The sequence below is a fragment of the Chelonia mydas genome, chromosome 9, assembly GCF_015237465.2.
Source record: "Chelonia mydas isolate rCheMyd1 chromosome 9, rCheMyd1.pri.v2, whole genome shotgun sequence".
Classification (NCBI taxonomy): domain Eukaryota; kingdom Metazoa; phylum Chordata; order Testudines; family Cheloniidae; genus Chelonia; species Chelonia mydas.
The window spans coordinates 101120028-101141087 of record NC_057855.1 but is presented as its reverse complement, the minus strand read 5'-3'; the positions used below and the strand labels follow the sequence as shown (position 1 = coordinate 101141087).

Below are 21060 nucleotides of genomic sequence, written 5' to 3'. Positions count from 1 at the left end.
TAGACAGAACAGCTGAACAGGTCCCTGTGGAGGAAGCCAAGTTGCTGGGCAGCAGGGGGGAGCCTGCACTGCGCTTCCTCTTCTAGGGATTAACCCAGGTTGAAAGCTCCAAGGCCAGAATTCAAGTCAAAGCCATTCTGCTCAAGCCCTTTACCTGGGGCTTGCAAAGCGCTGCCCAGGGAGCCTGTCCTGCAGCACGGGCAGCTTAGGTAGACGCCTAGCCCAAAGCTGCTCCCTGTGCAGCCAGGGCCACACAAGGGCCAGGGTTTCTCCCACAGACAAATGGAGGGCAGCGTCGGGGCCCATTTGTGCTCAGTGCCTAGTGCCATGAGACCACAGGCCAGGCAAAAAACAAAGACACTCCCTCACCGTTTGCAGATCCTGTGGCCGTGGAGGCAACTCCGCTGCCCTGTGCCTCTTGCGTAGTAGATCCCCGCAGCCCCAGCAGGACGTGTCCCGGCTCCTCTTCTGGGGGCAGAGGTGTCCGGCTGGTCTCTGGCAAGGGGCAGGCGTTTGAGTCTGTCTGTCTGTCTGCCTAGCGTGTTTTATGCAGGTTATGTTGGAGCAGGCGCTTCATGGCTGTCCCTGTGACTGACCGCGGAAACAGCCACTGGGAAACCTTTTTACCTCTTTATTTTTGGCTTGAGCACATTTCTAAATATAATCCCTACTGCAGGGAAGGGTGTCGGGGCAGCAAGTTGGGAGAGCTCTCTGTGACCGAGCCCATGCAATTCACTGGCTCTGGCCGCCTCAATGCCATTGGAGGGTCATTTTCCTGACTGACCTGCTCCATGCGCTGCTGGGCCTCTGCAAATGCCCCATCTCTGACGCCATCCTCACACGGTGCCTTGGGCTCCTCCACGCAGAGGGAAGGCTTTGCCTGAGTTGGGGGGGACCATGCCCCAGTGTGCGGGCATGGCCAGTGCAGCCCTTGGAGCATCCCAGCTGGGGTGCACTCCAGTCAGAGCCCTGTGCTGCAGTCGCACAACAAAGCTCAGCGGACCAGTGCCCCCTGGGATCCTGCACAGGGAAGGGTGGAGGCTTGCAAAGCCCTCCTTGCCCTTCTCGCTGCAGTGGGGCATGCCCCCTTGTTAATATTTATAGTGTAGAGGTAAAGTTAGCTGCCCTTCCCCCCAGTTTGTAGAAGCTCAGAGGGCAGGGGGACTGGGTGGTTGGGGTTCTGGGGCTCAGCCTGCCCCATGAGATCCACAAAACACCAGACACATCCCCAGCATAAACCCTGTCCTGGGCCAGCTGTGGGACGGCCCCCTCTGCCTGTTCCAGGGCACAGCCTGGCTACATGCCCACACGCTGCACCCCCAGCAGCAGGGACACCAAGCCCAGGCGCCAGGGACACCTCCTGCAGTGACTGTTCTGACCCAGGGCAGAGCAGGTCCCTGACCTCTGGCTAATAGCCATTGATGGACCTGTCCTCCAGGAATGTCTCATTCTTTTCAGAGTGGTAGCCGTGTTAGTCTGTATCAGCAAAAACAATGAGGAGTCCTTGTGGCACCATAGAGCCTAACACATTTATTTGGGCATAAGCTTTTGTGGGCTAGAACCCACTTCATCAGATGCATGGAGTGCATGCATCTGATGAAGTGGGTTCTAGCCCACAAAAGCTTATGCCCAAATAAATGTGTTAGTCTCATGCTTTTGTGAACCCAGTTATCGTTTTGGCCTGCTCAGCATCCCCTGGCAACAAGTTCCTACATTGACTGTGCATTGTGTGAAGAAATACTTCCTTTTGTTTGTTTTAAACCTGCTGCCTAGTAATTTCATTGGGTGCCCCCTGGTTCTTGGGTTATGCGAAGGGGTAAATAACACATCCCTAGTCACTTTCTCCCCCCCAGTCATGCTTTTATAGACCTCTGTCAACTCGCCCCTTAGTCGTCTCTTTTCTGAGAGACAGTCCCAGTCTTTTTCATCACACCTCATACGGAAGCTGCTCCACACCCCTCATCATTTTTGTTGCTCTTCTCTGCACCTTTTCCAATTCTAATATAGCTTTTTTGAGAATGGGCAACCAGAACTGCACACAGTATTCAAGATGTGGGCATACCATGGATTTATATAGTGACAATATGATTTTTACTGTCTTTAGCTATCCCTTTTCATTGGTTCCTAACGTTCTGTTCGCTCCGATGCGCACAGTGCATTGAGCGGATGTTTTCAGAGAAATATCCTCACGCCCAGGAACAGGGAATGGTGGCCCATGAGTGTCGATGGAAAGACACTGAAACAACTGGAAATGGACAAGAGCAAGGCACAAGTCACCGGGGCCTTAGGAAAAAGCCTTGAACAGCAGGTTTGGAAGGGAGGCATTTTCATGCAGCACTTGGGGGAGTCTGGTGGCGGAAGGCTGGTTGTGAGTGCTGGACCCCCCTGAGCTGGGGCCTCCTGCTGGGAAACTGAGGAAAGGGATTTGTATCTAATGTGAAGGTGTGAAGCCTGAGGGTGCAGCTGTGGCTATTCCCTGGGTAGCTCGGACGTTTGGCCCTCTCACTAGTTCAGTTTTGAACCTGTGACTTTCCTGTTTGTTTTCACCCCAAGCAAACTGTGTGTCGGGTGTGTCACAGCATGCAGGGGCTGAGGGCTGGGTTTGTGCCTGCCCAGGCGCTGAGCCCGAGGGAACCAGCCCGTGTCTGCTCCGTGAGAACGCAGGACGTACGGCTTTTGGGAGATGGGTCACCCCGCAGCGTGCCGAGGCGGGGGAAAGCCGGGGGGACCTTGTGTTGGAGGGCAGGTGACTGGTGTCAGGGAGCTGATGAGCGCAAAGGCCACAAGGCCACAGGGCAGGTGGTGAGGAAACCCCTGTCTGGTCTCAGTGGTCCCCAGGATGTCGGCCTTTCCTGGCTCTGCAGCATTGGGGCTGGCCACGGCTGGAGATGGAGCCGGGGCGGGCGGGTAGGGCTTGGAGGTGGCCCTGAGCAGTCTCTCTCTCAGGTGCGTGGCAGGCTGGTTCGTGCTCACACGCCCATGGCTGTGATCACCGTGCGGGGGTCGCGGGGGGGAGAGAAGGAATTTCCCCCAGGTCAGACTGGCAGGGATGTTGGGTTGTTTGCCTTCCTCTGCAGCCCGGGGGGGGGTTTTCTCTGGGTCTGTGTCACTGACTCATTTCCCTGTCATTGCTGGAGCCTCGGGCACTGCCCCCCCCATGCGATCTCTGCCTGTGGGCTGATTGCAGCTGCTGGGTGGGGCCAGTGTAACAGCAAAACCTGCATCTGGCACATTTCCCAACCAGTAGCCATTACCGTCAGATAAGTCATGGCATGGGGCAGGTGAGGTCTGGTGGCTCAGGAGCAGGGGGCTGGGGAGATGGGGAGGCTGGAGCGGGGGGGAGGGCTGGGGGGCTATTGGTACCACAGCAGGGTAGGTGAAGGGGGCTGCGTGCTGGCCTAGGGCGAGGTGCTCTGGGGGCACCATTCTCCTTGCCTGCAGCCTGCGCAGCGCAGACACCCTGCCAGGGCATGGGTCAGCCTTGGCAGCAGGGGAGGGTGGTGCCCTGTGCTCTGCTGGCGCCCTGAGGCCTCACTACCCTATACCCAGCGGGGCGGGTAAGTGGCCGGCTCGGCCCAGCAGCAGGTGTGAGCCAGCCTTGCCCTCCTGTAATCTGGGCTGGGGTGAGCGTCAGAATGGGGCGGGGGCTGGCTGCTGTGGGTGTCCGGGGCCCCATGACACTTGGCAGGGCTTGGCGTCTCCCTCAGCCCCTCAGTGTGCCCTATCCCCTGGCTCATGCCAGTCTCTGTGCCTGCGGGGCACTGCTTGCCCCCAGCATTTCTGTGCAAGAAGGTGCCTGGAGCCATGCAGCAGGCTGGGAATGTGCTGCTGCCTCCCGGGGCTGCCCGGCACCCGGGGACAGCGACCAGTGCCAGGCTGCTCTCTGGGCAGGGAGAAGGCCCTTGTATCTGCTCAGTGCAAGGGCCAGTTGTGGTGACCATGCTGCCCCGCCCTCCGCAGCCCTGTCTGTCTGGGGCAGGTCGAGGGGCTGCACGTGCGGCCCAAGTGTGGTACTGTCAGCAAGGGGGCAGGACAGGCCTGGGCTGGGCTATGTCCCTGCTCCACACCACGCAGCACCCTGCATGCTCCACGGCCTCAGCTGCATGGAGCTCTCCCGAGCGTGCTGCCCCCGTCCTCTCCTCCAGCATGGTGTCCCCCCACACATGTAAGGCTCAGTGCCTCCTTTGCCCTCCCCTCAGGGGCCCCATGTCCAGCCAGCCAGGGGAGAAATTACCTCGTAAAACCATTCATGAAAATGAAAGAAACATGCAGCTGAGTCTCCCCCAGCCCCAGGCTAGCAGAGAGCAGCCCCCTTTGCAGATCTGCCCCCCAGGCTCCAGGCTAGCATGGAGCAGCCCCCTCTGCTGAGCCCCACCCCAGCCCTAGGCTAGCAGGGAGCAGCCCACCCTGCTAAGCGTCCACCCAGGCTATCAGGGAGTAGCCCCTCCCCCTGCTTCTGAGGGGGTCCCTTGATGTCTCCCCTGAGCCCCAACTCTGGTGGCTGTTGCCTGTGGTGAGCAGGTGGGCTGGGTGCCGACAGGCCCTGCCCCGGGGCTATGCTGCACAACCTGCGGGCTGGGCTGCCGTGGGATCCTTGGCCTGTGAGCATGCCCCACCCACAGGGCTGGGGGGCAGGGCTGTATTCGCACCTGCTCACTATTGGAATCACCTTTGCGCAGGAATCCTGTGAAAACTCATCTGCTGGTCAGTAGCATCCTGGTAACATGCAGTGGTAGGTTCCCCTGGATGGTGCTTAGCACATGTTCCCTGCCAGCACAGGCAGACAGGTCTGTCCACACAAAGGAGCACACTCTGCTTCATTTGTGTTTAAGCAGGAAACAGAATCATCAAGCAGGCAGGGAAATGAAGCTCAAACAGGTAAGAAAAAAACAGCAAGGAACATCCTTCCGTCTAGACATTTTGGCTCCTGGTGCCAGCTGGGAATGTTTTTGGGGGGACTGAAGCCATAAACAGGAGGGCCAAACACCCCAATGTGCCTCCCCTCTGCCCCTCAATCACATTTACTGCACCTGAAGAGCTGAAGGAAGCAGCTGTTGGACTCTGGGGAGGGTCTTGACCTGAGCATTTGGACAGTAATCTGCTGCAGCATGTGGTGAGAAGCTTTGCTTGACTCTGCTGTAGTTTGTTAAACGAGGCACCACCAAACGGCTTCTCTTTAGTTTCTTCTAACCATTTCTGACTTTTATGCCTTGTTACTTGTACTCACTTCAAATCTCTCTCCTTGTAGTTAATAAACATGTTTGGCTGTTTTATCTAAGCCAGTGTGTTTAAGTGAAGTGTCTGAAGAACTATCTAAGGTAATAGACTGGCATATTATTCCTTTAAAGGAATATCGGACTTAATATATTTGCACTGTCCAGGCCAGGGCTGGGCATACAGAATGTACATTTCTGGGGGAAGATCCAGGACTGGGGGTGTGCTGGGGTCACCTCGCAGTGTAACCCAGGCTGGTGAGAGCTAGGGTGTGGCTGGCTGGGTGCAGTTTCACACAGACACTCAGGGGGTGCCCTGCATGCTGGAGGCTGTTTGTGAGTGGCCCAGGTGGGAGCTGCTACAGCAAGACACCCAAGGTCGCAGGGCAGGGGTGACACAGCCCCCAACTAGTCTGGATTGTGCCCTGGTATGTCACAGAGCTGGGCTTTGAAGTGGTCTCTGGCCTGTGAGTGTGCCCCGTTGAGCAGGGGGCACAGGGGTCTGGGACTTACATGTGCAGTGAGATGGGGCCTGGCCCTGGGGGAGAAAGCTGTCCTGCTGTGCATGGTGCTGGAGAGGCATCCCATGCTGTCCAAGGATGCTCACAGGCTGCTCACAGACCCTGGGCGCTCTGCACGCCTTCTGTCAGCATTACGGGGCTGGACAGGTCTGAGCAGCCCCCGGATACCACGCTGGCCTGCAGGACACAGGGGAAGGGCCTGGCTGCCGTGGGATGCCTGGAAGGCTTGGCAGCCGTCTGGGGGGGATGCAGGTCCCTGTTCAGTGTGTGCTTGGCCCTGCCCCAAGCAGGACAGGAAGCAGCTGGCCCAGCGGGCTGACCTGGCGAGGTTTGGGGGGGCCTGCAGTCCCGCTGCCCCAGGGATCCTGAGCCCTCACCAAACCCCCGGTGACAGAGAGAGAGAGTCAGCTCCTGAGATACAGCTTTAATGGTCTACACCTCTGGTACTCCAACCGCCAGGCCCCACCTGGTGTTCTCTGCCGCAGGAAACTGACCCTCGCTCGGACCCACTGGCTGGGCCCCGCAGTGGGGATGGCTCCTTTCCCTCTGGGAGACAGGGCCTCTGTTGGGGGCACCAGTGTGGCTTGGGGGGCATCACACAATGAATTAAGGCAAATTCTGAGAGCTCTGCAGCCACCCCAGCCCTTCTAATGGGTTTCAGGGTGTGAAAAGGACTTGGCTTGTGTGTGGCTGGGGGCCCATGGCAGTGGGGGGGTGAAGGGCTTGGCACGACACCGTGCGCAAGTTGGCAGTGTCCTAGGGCCAGAGCTCAGGCAGTTGTGAGTGTACCAACAGGCTCCGTTCAATGCTCTTCATCTCCCGCCAGAGCCTGTCCCCCATGGCTCCCGGTGGAGGGCTGAGGGGTACGGGCCTTGTGTGCCAGGGCCCTGCCCAACGGGGCTGGCGCCTCTAGCAGGCGGAGCAGCGATCGCTCTTCTCCTGCAGCCCTGGATTGCGACGCAGCATGTCCTTGAGGGAGCTGTCCTGCTCCGTCAGCAGCTGGTTGATCTCATTCTGCTTGTACTCGGGGGAGAGCTTGTGGCCATATAAGGAGCTCTTCCCTGATGGGGGGTTGGAGTCCCGCTGGGCCCGGCGGGCACAGGCCCGCACCACCAGGTACACCAGCTCGGCCATGTTGAGGATGATGCAGATGCCTGAGGTGGCCAGCATGAAGACAGTGAAGATGGTCTTCTCGGTGGGCCGGGAGATGAAGCAGTCGACGGTGTTGGGGCATGGGTAGGCCTCACACTTGACCAGCCGGATCATCTGGTAGCCAGGGTAGATCATGTAGAAGATGTACATGAAGACAGCCTCGAAGAGGAGTCGGAATATCACGCTGCAGATGTACGTCCACCACAGGGAGCCTGAGATGCGCATCTTGTGCTTCTTCACCTCCTCCAGTTGCTTGGTGTCGCCGTGCCCTGTCAGCACCAGCAGCTTCTTCTCCTGGTGCTGCTGGTAGGCCACGTGCATGGCCACTAACAGGGCGGGTGTGGTGACCAGGATCAGCTGCAGGGCCCACAGCCGCACGTGGGAGATGGGGAAGAAGTGGTCGTAGCAGACGCTGTTGCAGCCTGGCTGCTGCGTGTTACAAGTGAAGGCAGTTTTCTCATCCCCCCAGACACTCTCAGCTGCCACCACCAGCACCATGATCCTGAAGATGAAGATGACAGAAAGCCAGATGCGCCCAATGGCAGTGGAATGGCGGTTCACGCCACTCAGCACTGTGTAGAGGCCTGCCCAATTCATCGTGCCTCACGCCTGCAAGAGACAGCAGCAGGAGGTCAAGTTAGTAGCCCAGAGACCCTAGGGATGGGCCCCGTGGGCTGAGAGGAATGGAGACCAGAGTCCAAAAGCAGTCGAGGCTCCAGGGGCAGCATTCACCATGCTTCTTACTTAGCCCTTTCCTCTGTTGATGCGAGTGTCCACAAGGCCTGGCCAGTGGTAGCTGGGGAGCCGACCACTCTGTACGTTAGGCCTGAGTGTCTGCAGGTGGGCACCCAAATTGAGTCACCACTAGCGACACTCTTGGTCTGAGTTTCTAGCCCTCATGCTTGTAAAGGAAGCCTGGAGAATGTTGACCACTGAAACAAACACCATGCTCTCTGCCAGAGTCTGCAGGCAGTCTGAAACGAGCACAGGGAGGTGGGAACTAATCCTGACACCTCAGTGAAGCGTTGACTCTGAAACCTAACGTAACGCCGACAGACCCTGGTTGTCAGCGGGCAGGATCAAGCCTGGAGCCTCTGGAGCTTAGTGCATGAGCTTCTACAGCATGAGCTCAAAGACAACTGGCTCTTAGCTAAGGCTGTAGCGCAGACTCATTTTTTATCTCTCTCTCAAAGTGGTCTCAGGGCCGCTAAATGGGACAGAACACTGCCCCCAGGAGGTGTGTGGGTTACACTCACAATGTGCTTTTCATTCTCGACATAGTTCACTCTCATCGCTGACCATTTCACAGGAGAATCCAACTAATATGCTCATCCCCTCCCTCCTCCTGGGGCTCCCTAGCTCCAAACCCCCTGCCCTTGCCACAGTTGTCTGACCCTCCAGCTTTGCCCTGATGATTTCGGCCCCCCGGCTGCAGCACGGTGAAGCTGACGAGGTAGGAGCAGCTTAGAATACATTGAATGTCATGTAGCGATTGAGGCCTGGGGAAGGTGTACTGATTGGATTGCTCATTTGCATATTAATTGCAGCAGTGCCCCTCTCCGCCCCCCGCAGGGCACTCTGGGTTGGGATTTAGGGCCTGCTGGCTGGAGGACAAGGGTGGGCCCTGACCTATGGGGCGGCTGTTCCCCCTCAGGAGTGGTGAGGGAGTGCAGCTTTCCCTGGCATGCGCCCTGGTTGCTGCTGTCCCCCAGCATGGGGGAGGCACAGTCAGGGGCTCTGCTCTCCCCCCGCAGCCCGGCCCTGCGGGAGCAGAGAGCTCAGGGCACAGCGCCCTGCTGCCTGCCCCCTTCTCCAGACTCTAGCCCGAGCCCTGGCGGAGCCAAGACCGGGAGAACGTGGCACAGGCCATCAGAACAGAATGGCACCAGGACCCCTACGACTCCTCCCTGCCCCCTGCCAGAGCACTGGGAGCAGCCGCTGTGTGCCCAGCGGACGAGTGTCCATCCCTCTGCTGGGGCTACCAGCCCCGGACAGACCAGAAACGCGACTTGCAGCCATCGCCTGCCTCTGCCCGTCGGCTCCGTCTGTGCCACCGGCAGAGGGCCAAGAGCAGGAGACGGACTGGGGCCCTGTAGCGGCCGTGTTACCTTGTGGTGAGGAGTGCGTCCTTTCTGAGCGCCCAGAAGGGTCCCCGCTAAGCTCTCATGTCTCCAGGCAGGAGTGTGCGCGGCTCAGCCCCCCGCGCTGCCGGCCCTTGTCTCTATCTGCCGCTGCCCTGCACTGGGAGTCATATGCTGCTTTATAAACTATTCACATACAATGAGGCCTTTATGGGAACAACACACTGTAGAATTCAGATCAAACGCCCTGACTTCCGCCTACCCCCTGCCAAACAAAGTGCCAGTGTCCTGCATTCCAGCCAGGCCCAGCCCCGTGCCCGCTCCCACCTTGCCCACGAGAACGAGTCCGGGTCCCTGCCCTCCTGGCATGCCGTCTGTGGCCAGGGACCCCACTGGGGTGCTCTCTCCACTGCCCCCTAACGGGCTCTGGGGACCATGGCCAGAGCCTCACACTGCCACAGGGCGACGCCAGCTCACGGCCCATCTGTCCCCAGGGCCCCAGAGAACAAGCCGGGCTCTCGCTGACCGGACGACTCCCCGGGGCCCAGAGAACAAGCCGGGCTCTCGCTGACGGGACGGCTCCCCGGGGCCCAGAGAACAAGCCGGGCTCTCGCTGACGGGACGGCTCCCCGGGGCCCAGAGAACAAGCCGGGCTCTCGCTGACGGGACGGCTCCCCGGGGCCCAGAGAACAAGCCGGGCTCTCGCTGACGGGACGGCTCCCTGGGGCCCTGGGGCCCAGTGAAGAAGCCGGGCTCTCGCTGACGGGACGGCGCGCTGTGGCCCCAGAGCTCCCTGGCGGCTGAAGCACACGATGTAGCGAGCGATGTTCAGGGGCCTGTCTTGGGGAGCTCCGGTGCACAGCTGCTGCCAGGAGGTGGGTCAGAGGGCTGACTAGGGGTGGGGCAGGCCAGCCCCTCACCACGGTGCAGAGTTGGCATCAGTCACTGTGGTGGCTTCTGACAAACATCTAGCAACTGGCAGCTCCTTCTTGGAACGAGAACACGGTTTGTGTCAGAGCCCAGTGTCCCGGCTGGGCATGCAGGAGCCTCCATTCTTGGGACCAACCAAGGTCTTGCATTGTCATGCCCTCTGCTGCACCGCGGGCCGTAAGAGGCCAAGAACCGCCAGCCCCCTGTGCCGCAAGAGATGAGCGTCTGCCACGCCGGGGGAGACATCACAGCTTTGCCAGACAGCTCTGCAGGCAGGGGAGAGCTGCCTCTCTTGTGTCCCTCTCGCTGGGTACTGCCATTCCTGCACGCGCACCCCTCTCCAGCAGGGAGCAGGGCCCAGGGAGAGTCAGTGACTTCCCGGGTTGCACAGCTGGCCGGGGCAGAGCTGGGAAATGATGTGCTGGGTCCCAGCCCGGTGCCCTAGCCACGAGCCCAATATTGACACATGGAAAGCCTGGCCCCTGCTGCAGGTCGGACTCCATGAGCATTGGGGCATATCCCTTTCAATAATTTGTGAGCTTCCCAGTGGCCCTTGCTGCACTGTGTGTTTGAGAAGCCCCCAGCCGCTCTGGAGTGGCAGTGCGTGTGGCGGTAGGCCCGGCACGGCATGCAGGAAGGGGTATCAGTAACGGGACCCCTCTGCACCTGTGTGGGTCCTTGCTGCTTTGTTGTGTGAAGAGCAAAAATGGCATTCAGAATCTGCTGGCACCAGGGCCAGCCAAGCCAGCGGAGCGCGGCTCCTTGCTCACGCCTGGCACCCCCACAGGCTCCTGGGCCGCTCTCTAGGGAGGAGCTCCGGGCTCTGCCAAGAGCCCCAAGCACCTGGGGCGGGAGACAGGGCAGGGCTCAGGCTGCCAGAGCAGAGCCGGCAGCAGGCCTAGTGCAGCCACGGGATGTGTGCTCAGGAGGAAGGTCTTGTGGGAGCCTCGAGCGCTGGAGCTCTAGAGGGCAGGGAGCCCCCCATTGCACCCAGGGGAGCAGGGGGCTCCACAGGGTGAGACAGGGCTCCAACGGGGGGGGGGGGGGGGGGGATGCTCTCTGCTGCCATCTGCTGGGGAGCTGACTGGGGGGGGACAGGCCTCATTCGCCTTTCAGTTCTATGGCATTTGGGGCTGTTTTGGTTGAAATACAGTTAAATTTTGAGTCTGGGGGCAATAAAACACTCTTGACTCTCTTGGGGAAGGGCGGACAGGAGAACCGCCCGGCGGTGCTGGGGTCGCTCTGGCCCGGCTGGGAACTGGAGTGGGGTTATTTGCTGGCAAAGGCCGGGTGTCTCCGCTCCTGCGCTCAGCGGCGACTCCAGCTGGCCTAGCCTGGGCTGACGGCTGGTGCAGAGCTCAGGGGAGTTGGATGGCCTGAGACCAGCCACAAGAGCCCAGCTGTGGCTGTGCTGGGGTCGCCTCCTTGCCCTGTAATTGAACCTGCAAATCCTGTGAGCTGGGTCAGGTGGCCCTGGGGAGCTGCGGCCCCACCCAGGACAGCGATCGGGGGGGACCAGCCAGTGCTGGCTCATCGTGAGCCAGGTGCAGCGGCCGGGGAAGGCCTGAGCTTGGGCTGCTGGGCAGGCCCTGGGGCGGGAGGGTTTGACCTGAATTCCCTATAAGCTGGGCAGCCGCGCAGCTGCCTATTAAGCCCCGCACAGGGCTGTGGCGGGGAGAGATGCCTCTCCCCCAGCATGGACCTGCCGCAGCCGGGGAGAAGTGTCTCTCCCCTGACCCCGAGCTGCTGCAGCCAGAGAGGGCTGGGGGGAGTCCTCTCTCCCCACTGCAGCCCTGGGGCAGCCTGAACCCCCAAACCCCTCATCCTCAGCCCCACCCCAGAGCCCACACCCCCACCCTCTGTCCCAGCCCTGAGCCCCCTCCCACACCCCAAACCCCTCATCCCCGGCCCCACCCCAGAGCCCACACCCCCAGCCAGAGCCCTCACCCGCCCCTGCACCCCAACCCTCTGCTCCAGCCCTAAGCCCCCTCCCACACTCTGAACCCCTCGGCCCCACCCCTGCCGCATGAATTTTGTTATGTGCCCCAATATGAAGGTAATGTGTCACACATCGCCTCCATATTGATGCACATAACAAAATTCATTCTGAACATGGACATACAAAATTAGAGGGAACACTGGGTCTGACTGAAGGGGTGTAAGTGAATTATTACTTGCAGGTTGGCCCACGTTTATTGTGTTGTCTCCCCTCCCCCCAAGGATTGGTTTTGAACCCCTGGGCACAGGGCTTGTGAGACGGAAGCTATTGCCTATCAGAGGTGCCCTGGGCGGCGTATATAGGTTCCCAAGTTTCTGAATGGGGGCTTGAGCTGAGGTTGAGCCTTTAGGAACCCCTAAAAAACTGAACCCAGCCTGTCTTGCTGCCGACCCCCCCCCCCCCGGCAGAAGGGTTAAAATTGTTTGTATTGTTGTCATGGGCCCGGCTGTGCCAGGTGCTGCACAAACTTAGACCATACGAGCCGTGCACCGCAGAGCCTGGAAAAGGGAGGGACTTGACAACACTTTTAAGGTGGCCATAAATTACGAGCTAGCAGTGAGGAGGAAGGAGGGCTGAGACGTCCGTCCGTAAGAGGAGCTCTGCCTGCGGAACAGACAGCACCAGGGAAGGAGGTCTGGAGAGCTGCAGGGACGTTCCCACCCCACACACATGTTGACAGCATCAGGGAAGGCGAGGCAGGCAGAGGAGTCTGGGGAGATGGGCTGGGAGATGGAGGTGGACCGAGGAGCCTTGGAGGGGGTAAATGGGCTGCGGGGAGTAGGCGGGGAGCAGGGACAGTGATACCAGTGGGCGGGGCAGGCTAGACAGGGCCAGGGCTGGGCGGTAACAGCAGTGGGGCTGGGACTGGTGTTGCAATTCAGGTGTTACTAACTAGATATGTATGAGCAGGGGCAGGGCAGGGCCTGTGACACGCCCGTCTGGGCGCTGGTTTCAGGGCTCAGCATTCAGGTCTCCCTGCTCCTAAGAGAGGCTGGAGCAGCCCAGTCGAAAGGCAGCAGGGAAAGCCGGCTGGGGCTCCGCTGGGGAGCACAGCCAGTGGGTCCGAGCGAGGGTCAGTTCCCTGAGCGGGAGTGGTACTGTGGCCGTTCACAGGCACCGTATGGGGACAGGCTGGATGCCCAGGCCAGCAGCTGTTGCTGTGGTTTGTGGGGACAGGGACTCTCCCGCACTGCAGGGCAGATCTGGGAATGCAGCCGTGGAGAGTAGGGCGGCAGGCCAGCCACGACCCAGGTCCAGCACGCCCAGGCTCTGGGGGGCAGTGTTGGCATTGGCCCCATGGCAGGGGCTCTGGGATAGAGGTCCCGACACAGCATTGCGTAGACGACCCTTGCTAAGGGCGCCCACATGCAGAGCCCAGAGGCAGCTTGCTGAGGTTGCAGGAGTCGGCTTTGAGGGGGTGCAAGGGGCAGTCAGACCAGGCCAGCACTCCATGGCGGTAGGTCCCTGGGAGCTTCCCCAGGCACCAGCATGGCCACAGCAGAGCGCTCTGCTCCCAGACACGCACCGCGTTCCCTGCGAGGGTTACCAGGCTGCTGCCGCTGCACGATGGTCCTGGCCACAGCAGGCCTGGCTTCGGCCAGAGGAGGGCCCAGTGAGAAGTCTTTTCCGAGCCAGCCTGAGAGGTGTGAACACACTTGAACCCTGACTGCCGCAGGCCAATGGCCCATCTCGGCCCATCTCCTGCCTCCGGCAGACGTAATCCCCATGTGCCCATGGCATAGCGTCCACCAGGCCAGAGACGAGTCACAGGGTGAGCTGGTCCTTCCAGGGATGCCAGATGCAGCCCAGCACCCCATGAGGTCAGGGGACAAAGAGCCCACTCAGGCACATGGGAGACAGAAGTGGACAGGCAGCCAGTGGGTTGGTGAGGGGGAGCTGGGCAGAGACTTGCAGGCTGAGATGCCCCAGCAGAGCCACAATGCCAGGGGGCTGAGGGAAAGCCCCTGAGGCAAAGGCAGCCCCAGAAAGGACTGGGCTCACCCTGCCCACGCCTGAGGCCAAGGAGGAGCCCTGGGAGAGGCCCAGAGGGGAGAGGGAAAGTGGCAGAGTTTGCCATGAAGTGAGCAGGGAGGGCTGCCAGCGGGAAGGAGCTCAGCTGCGCAGGGAGGGGCCCTGGGAAGGAGATGAGGGCAGGCAGCTCTAACAGAGAGTTCCCAGGCTGGGGAGCCCACCAAAGCGGGTTGTTGTGGGGCCCCCACACAGCCCAGGAAGGAGGCTGCCCCAGGAAGCTTAGGAGGGGTGAGTCCAGAAGATGGGCTGAAAAGGAGATGAAGAGAAGCGAGACTCTCGGGAAGCCAGGCTGTGTCTAGCTTACAGCGAGACAGGAAACTGGCTTGGTTTGGACTTTGATACCCCGACGGGGAGGGGCCGGGGGCCTCTTGTGGCTGAGCTGGAGGGCCAAGTCACCAAGAATTGGGGGTGGGGAGAGGGGAGCAGCTCGGGTACTTGCAGCGCCATTCTGTGCCACAGGGGGGTGGGCCCTGCTAGGTGGCTGGCGTCCTGACGAAGGTGCAGTGTGGGTTGTGTAACGAGCGTTCTTCTCCCCCGCCGAGATGGCTGTGCTCTTCGGAAGCCTCCCTCGGGCAGCACTGGTTTTCCCAGACTGTCCCATAATGCAGGTTACATCTCTGGCACCCCACAATCTGGGTGTCGCTTGACAAGCCAAGGCCCCTCGTGTAGATTTCACAGGGGCAGGACAATCCTGGGGCTCAAAGTTGTCCACCCTTGTTCTGTAGCTACTAACTGCCCTGTTGCCGGAGCGTTCTGTTTATGGGAGAAGGATCTGGTGTCTCAAGACTGGGATTTTGCAGAGCATGAACAGTCCTCTTCAAGAGTCTCCTGAAAAAATGATGGGCTATAAGTAACCACCTTCCCCCCGTGCAGTGAAATCGAACTGGGTCCAGTCCATGTTCAAAGTTGCTCTGTTTTAAAATCTCCCCTTTCCTTAAACAGGCATAAGGTACAAGGCCCTGCCTGGATGCTCTACATTCAGTGTAAATCTGGCTTGTATCAACGTAGCTTAGCTCACTTCCCCACTGACACAAGCCAGGCTTCAGTTGAATTCAGAGAGTCCACACAGGGTCAGTTCCCTTCAAGCTGTTTACAAGCCCATCTAGTCGCACAGGTGCGACGCTGTTCAGGGACTGCGGCAGGTGTCCTTTTCTCGGCTTGAGTCACGGGAGCTCCAAGGCTGGCCGGTTTGTGTCCCTCTTCACAGCGCGTGTGCCCAGGTTCCATTGCCGTCTGTGGAGCTGGCCCAGGCTGTGGGCGCTCTCAGGGAGGAAGCCACGGCAGCAGCGGGTGCTTTTCAGGGCAGTTCGTGTCGCATGAGGGGATGTTTGTGATCATGCAGAAAACGTAGCCCGGTGGCTAGCTGAAAAGGGGTGGTGAATGGCTGAATAGGAGACGGACCCTGATGGGGGTCAGAGTTAAAGCTGTTTTTTGATAAATCTGAGCTGCAGACAAACCACAGTATTATAATAAACCCAGGAAATGCCCACTAGGCCCAGCTAAAGGAAAGGGAAAGGACCTCATCCCTAAAGCAGCAAAGAACTTGGATCTCTTGAGCAGCTGTAAACCTGTCTGCTGGTCACCTTAGGTTCTTGTGGGCAGTGTTTCCTCTAATTTTGTATGTCCATGTGCAGAATGAATTTTGTTATGTGCACCAATATGGAGGCGATGTGTGACACATGACCTTCATATGGGTGCACATATCAAAATTCATGTGGTGGGGGTGGGGCGGAGGGGTTCAGAGTGTGGGAGGGGGCTCAGGGCTGGGGCAGAGGATTGGGTTGCGGGGGGGGTGGGCGCGGGCCCTGGGAGGGGTGGGGGATAAGGAGTTCAGGGTGCAGGAGGGGGCTCAGGGTTGCGGCAGAGGGTTGAGTCTGGGGGGTGCAGGCTCTGGGGTGGGGTCAGGGAGGAGGGGTTTGGGGTGCAGGCAGGGGGAGAGGCTCTTCTCTCCAGCTGCGGGGGCTCCGGTGGGCCTGGGCCAGGCTGAGGGAGGGGCTCCTCTCCCCCGGCGGCGGTGGCAAGTCCAGGGCAGGTCTGCGCTGGGGCCAGTGGGGAGGGGCAGCTCTCCCCGCTGTGGCAGGTCTGTGCTGGGGGAGAGGCATCTCTCCCCGCCGCAGCCCTGAGCCCCTGTGTGGGGCTTAATAGGCAGCTGTGCAGTCACACAGCTTAGAGGGAACTTCGCTTGTGAACCCTCTGAACTCCTGTGAACCGATAAAACCACCTTTAGGTGTGAGGAGAGAAAGGCCAGGCCAGCAACCAGGGCTGCTGCCTAGGCCTGTGTTCAAGTCCCTGCCTATGTGACCTGGGGCAAGTCCCCTGCCCCTCTGGACTTTAGCCCCTGTTTGTACAAGGGGGAGGGTGGCCTTGCCTGGCGCTCAGGGGTGTGTGGGGTGAGGAATGTGCCTGGACACCAGGATGCTGAGCCCATGGATGGCTGGGCTCCCAAATTCCCTGACTTAGCAGCCCGGCTCTGAAGAGGTCTCCTTTGGTGAAGCTGCTGCTGTGTGTGGTGTGGCCCTGAGCCCCAGGCCCAGCCAGGCTTTGCCTGGGTGTTTCCTGAGCACCCAGTGGTGTGGAAGCCCCGAGAGAAGCCTGGCAGGGTGGATACAGGGCAGGGTGGATACAGAGCTGGGCTGGGCTCATGTGGAGCCAAGAGCTGGCTCCCTTTACTCCAAGCCCCACAAGAGCCTGAGCACTATCTCGCCAGGGCTTCAGGCCCCACCCGGGGCAGTGACTAGGCCAAGCGGTTTCCAGAGGCGATGGGACTGGGAGGGCCTGCCTCAGCCTGACGAGGGGAGGCAGTGTGGGTGTTGTGCTGCACACACACCCTGAAACATGGGGGCGGGGAGTGTCAGGGGGGGCAGTCTCCCCTCTGACTGCCAGAGTGCAGCCGAATTCTTGCTTTGGGGCTGCAATGGCCACTGAGGGACCTGGGGAGGAGTGTGAGCGCAGGGAGAGCGCTGCATTTCCCTGGCACTGTGCAGGGAAGGGGGAGGCCTTCCCCTGGCCTTGGAGAGTGGGGGTATAGCACATCAGAGCTGGTCCGGGGGGCTGTGGGGTGCAGGGGATGTAGCATACCGGAGCTGGTCGGGGGACTCTGGTAGCCGTGGGGAGAAGGAGGTAGCACAGCAGAGCTGGTCCGGGGATTCTGGTAGCCACGGGGAGCAGGGGGGCAGTGGGGTAGCACACCGGAGCTGATCCGGGGGTGTCTGGTAGCCATGGGAAGCAGGGGGGTAGCACACCGGAGCTGGGTCTGGTAGCCGTGGGGAGCGGGGGGTAGCACACCGGAGCTGGGTCTGGTAGCCGTGGGGAGCGGGGGGTAGCACACCGGAGCTGGGTCTGGTAGCCGTGGGGAGCAGGGGGGTAGCACACCGGAGCTGGGTCTGGTAGCCGTGGGGAGCGGGGGGGTAGCACACCGAAGCTGGGTCTGGTAGCCGTGGGGAGCGGGGGGGTAGCACACCGGAGCTGGGTCTGGTAGCCGTGGGGAGCGGGGGGGTAGCACACCGGAGCTGGGTCTGGTAGCCGTGGGGAGCGGGGGGGTAGCACACCGGAGCTGGGTCTGGTAGCCGTGGGGAGCGGGGGGGTAGCACACCGGAGCTGGGTCTGGTAGCCGTGGGGAGCGGGGGGGTAGCACACCGGAGCTGGGTCTGGTAGCCGTGGGGAGCGGGGGGGTAGCACACCGGAGCTGGGTCTGGTAGCCGTGGGGAGCGGGGGGGTAGCACACCGGAGCTGGGTCTGGTAGCATGTGATAACATGTGGCATGTGTGGAGATGAGCAAGCCCCAGGCTGGAGCCAGGGACTGGCAGGAAGCCTGTGCTGGGAGTGACCCGACGGGGATCCCCCTGTCAGCGGCAGCCTAGCAGCAGCCTCTTCCAGTGGCTGACAGTGCCTAGACCGAGGCCCTAGACCAGGTAGATGAGACACTGCCTCGGGGGCCCCCCCTCGCTGGGCACCGCCCTCGCTGGGCACAGCAGGTCTGCCGGGAGCGGGAGTGACCCGCTGCCTTTTGCAGAGGCACAGAGGGTTGGTGGGCTCTCAGGCTGCCTCACTGGAAATGTCTCAGCACCCAAGAAAAGGCCCCCAGCTTCCAGCCCAGGTGTGGGTCTGTGCCCCACTCTTCCCCAGCCAGGTGCCACACAGGGCAGCACAGCAGCCCTGGGCAGGAGGGAAGGACCTTCGCTTGGAAAGCAACTGGAGCATGCTGGGAAATGGCCCGGGATGTCCCCCAAGACGGTCAGCGTGCACTGGGCAGTGATGGGAGGGGGATCCCTGCCCCCGGGGGGTCAGCACGCTCTGGGCATCTTTCTGGGGTTGGCAGCAGGAGTAGCACAAAGGCTCAGCTGTGGCCCGTCTGCCTGAGGAGCGCGGGGTGGGTGTCAGATGTGGGAACAGCAGGCTTGGAGGCCCCTAGGTGAGAAGCAGGCTGGATCTGAGGTTTGTCTCCTTTGGCCCCAGGTTCCAGGTCTGGGAAAATCCAGCAGCTGTGCCGAGGGGTCTGCACCACCCCAAGGAGCTGCTGGATATTGCTTAGAGCCCCTGAGCTGGGACGGTAGCTAGGGCTTCACAGGGCCGCTGGCTTGGGCTGCAGAGCCCTTCAGAGGTGTTTGTGAGCTAGCTGCCCATATGATAAAGGCGGCTAGAGAACAGACCTTAGCAGGGACTGCCGGAGGAGTAAATCCGCTCTCTCTCCTGCAACCAAGCTCATGCCTCCTGGCTCACGAGTCGGGCACATCCCTGGCAGGAAGCTGGCTAATGTCACCCTCTGTTCCCTGCCGACCCAAACTGCTCCTCCAGCTCGTGAAGGGACGGGGGAGGAAAGAGACCCCCTTACCCAGTCCAAGGAGAGGGGAGAACTTGCCTCAGCTGGGCTGGGCTGTGGAAAGGAGACCCCTCAGCTAGGGAGGTTACCCCCGGGGATCGCTTGCCTAGGGCTCTTGGGGCAGCATGGAGAATTGTGAGCCAGAGCCCTGCGCCGGGCCCCTGCTCCCAGGGGATGGGAGTTGGGGACCAGCCTCTGGAGAAGGCTGAGGCAGCACGTGCTGTGGAGGGGGCCCCAGACTCACCGCTGGCACCGAGGAACAGGTAGGGCTCTGTGCAATTGTCCTCTTGAAAGTGCTTTGCTTCAGCAGAGCTGGGACCTTTATACTGGCCCTCCCCTGCCGCAGGAGGCCAGCCCTCAGAATCACCCAGGGAGTGGGGCTGACGCCATCCAGCCTTGCTCACTTTCCAGGTAAACAGCCTCAGGTGTGTCCAGCTGTGCCACTTGGCTGCCAGCCCTGCCCTTCTGCAGGATCCTCACCCTGGGCCCGGTAGATGGGCCCACACTCACTGACTGCCACAGCCCAACCCTGGCCAGCCATTAGCCACGTGCCCCCCGCCTCATGCCAGGGCAGCTGCACCAGAACTAACTGCTGGGCTTGGACTCCTCAGGCAGGCGAGAGCCCAGAGCTGGCAGTGCCAGGCCCACCCGCAGGGGAGCTTCGGAGGGCCTGGATCCGACTCCAGCTGGGGGCTGCAGCAGTCCGAGATTCCCTGCAGGGTCCCCCAGGCAGGGCCCCCGAGCCTGTGAGCCTCTCCTGTCTCCACATGTCAATGGCTGGTGGGGTCCCCATCACCCAGCACTCAGTGCCTCAACCCAGGCCTCCCAGCTTCCCTGGGACACTGAATTTCAACAAGTCCAACCCTGCTGTAGGTAGCTGCAAAGGCAAATACAGGCTGTAACCGATTAACTCGGACACTGGGGCCTGCGCCCAGCTCCAAGGTCTCTGCAGCGAACACAGAGCCAAAACCAGCCTATGCAATCTCTGGCATGTGGTGACCCCCGGACCCTAGCTCCTGCTTGGCCCAGGAGGGAACAGCAAGAAACATAGCTTCCAAATTTGGCACTAGCCTTCATCTCAGCTCGGAGGCCGGGCACCGAGCCAGGGCCCTCTGCTCCTGGGGCAGCTAGACTCTCCCCTACCCACCTCCAGCACAGCCAAGGACCCAGCTCCCAGCCTTCAGGCAACATGACTTGTGGGGGACAACCTGGTGTGGGGCAGGAGAGGGTTGGGAGGGACGAGGTGGCAGGAGAAGTTGGGGGCTGTGGGTGTTGGTTTGAGAGTGCTGTGTGGGCATCATTGGGGGTGACTGCGTTAGAGTTGGTTTGGAAGGGCAGTTGGGTAGCAGAGCTATGGGGCTGGTTAGGTGTGGCGGGTGGGGGTAGTTTGAAGTGGTGTGTGGGATAAAGGATTGTGTTAGGAGGGGCTGTATTAGGTAGGGTGGTTAGGGATTGGGGGGCTGTCGGTGGGTTGTTAGAACTGAGGAGTCATGTTGGGTGTGCTGTGGGGGGCAGTAGGTTGTTTAGGTTGGGAGGGCTGTCGGGGTGGTGCTGTCTGGGGGGCAGTATCAGGAGCTGTGTCTGAGGGGGTGGGGGACTGTGGGGGGGTCAGGTGAGGCTGGGTGGGGAGCTGTCTGGGGGGGCTGCATCAGGGACATTGGGGGGCTGGGTGTGGAGCTGTGTCTGAGGGGGCTGGGGGGTCAAGTGCGGGGGTTAGTGTTAGGAGGAGGTGGTGGGTGGGATTAGCTGGGGGGGCAGTTGGCTAGGAAGGCTGGCCCAGTGGGTAGGGCACAAGCCTGGGTGAAGTCCTAGGTTCAGTTCCCCACTGGCCCACACTCCTCCTATGGAGCCTGGGCATGTCCCACAGGGGCCATGTGCACTGCAATCAGACACCCGCTGACCCAGGCTTGTGGGACGGGCACTAAGGGGCTGTTGCACTAGGGTGTGGGTGCTTGGGCTTGTCCTGGAGCCTAGGCTCTAGGACCCTATGAGGTGAGGGGTCCCAGAGCCGGGCTGCAGCCTGAGCCCCCAGGGCAATTAATCAGCCCCATAGCTCTGGAACAGCCCCCCCCCCCGGCCCGCGCACACACACACACATTCACACACACACACAGGGGAGTGAAGCAGGGCAGAGGATCAGGTCCTGCCAAAGGGTGGCTGCCAGCAGCATTATCTCCTGGCTCAGCGCTTGCCTCTGCCCACAGGAAGGGAAGGGCCTGGAGCAAAGTGTAAGCCAAACAATGAGCACAGATTACGAAGCTGAGCTCTGCAGAGAATGCCCAGCTTCTGCCAGCAGGGGGTGATGTTGGAAGTG

At 60.8% G+C, this 21060-nt stretch overlaps 1 protein-coding gene across 2 annotated transcripts; it reads right to left on the bottom strand.

The window, feature by feature from the left end:
* Window positions 1–1646: 1646 nt before the first annotated feature.
* GJB1 (gap junction protein beta 1) lies at window positions 1647–19041 on the bottom strand. 2 transcript variants are annotated; one of them, XM_043522939.1, is made up of 2 exons: window positions 8995–9207; window positions 1647–7495 (listed from the first exon to the last, which is right to left on the bottom strand). In XM_043522939.1, exon 2 carries the CDS (start codon window positions 7481–7483, stop codon window positions 6644–6646), a length of 840 nt encoding a protein of 279 aa, XP_043378874.1. In that variant the 5' UTR covers window positions 7484–7495; window positions 8995–9207; the 3' UTR covers window positions 1647–6643. The 2 variants fall into 2 exon arrangements, with proteins under 2 accessions (XP_043378874.1, XP_007056181.1); XM_007056119.3 differs by lacking the exon at window positions 8995–9207 and adding an exon at window positions 18991–19041 and having other exon boundaries at window positions 6139–7495.
* Window positions 19042–21060: the final 2019 nt, after the last annotated feature.

Bases quoted from the DNA above. Each gene is read 5' to 3' on its own strand.
- GJB1 (XM_007056119.3), bottom strand. From the start codon at position 7,483: ATGAATTGGGCAGGCCTCTACACAGTGCTGAGTGGCGTGAACCGCCAT.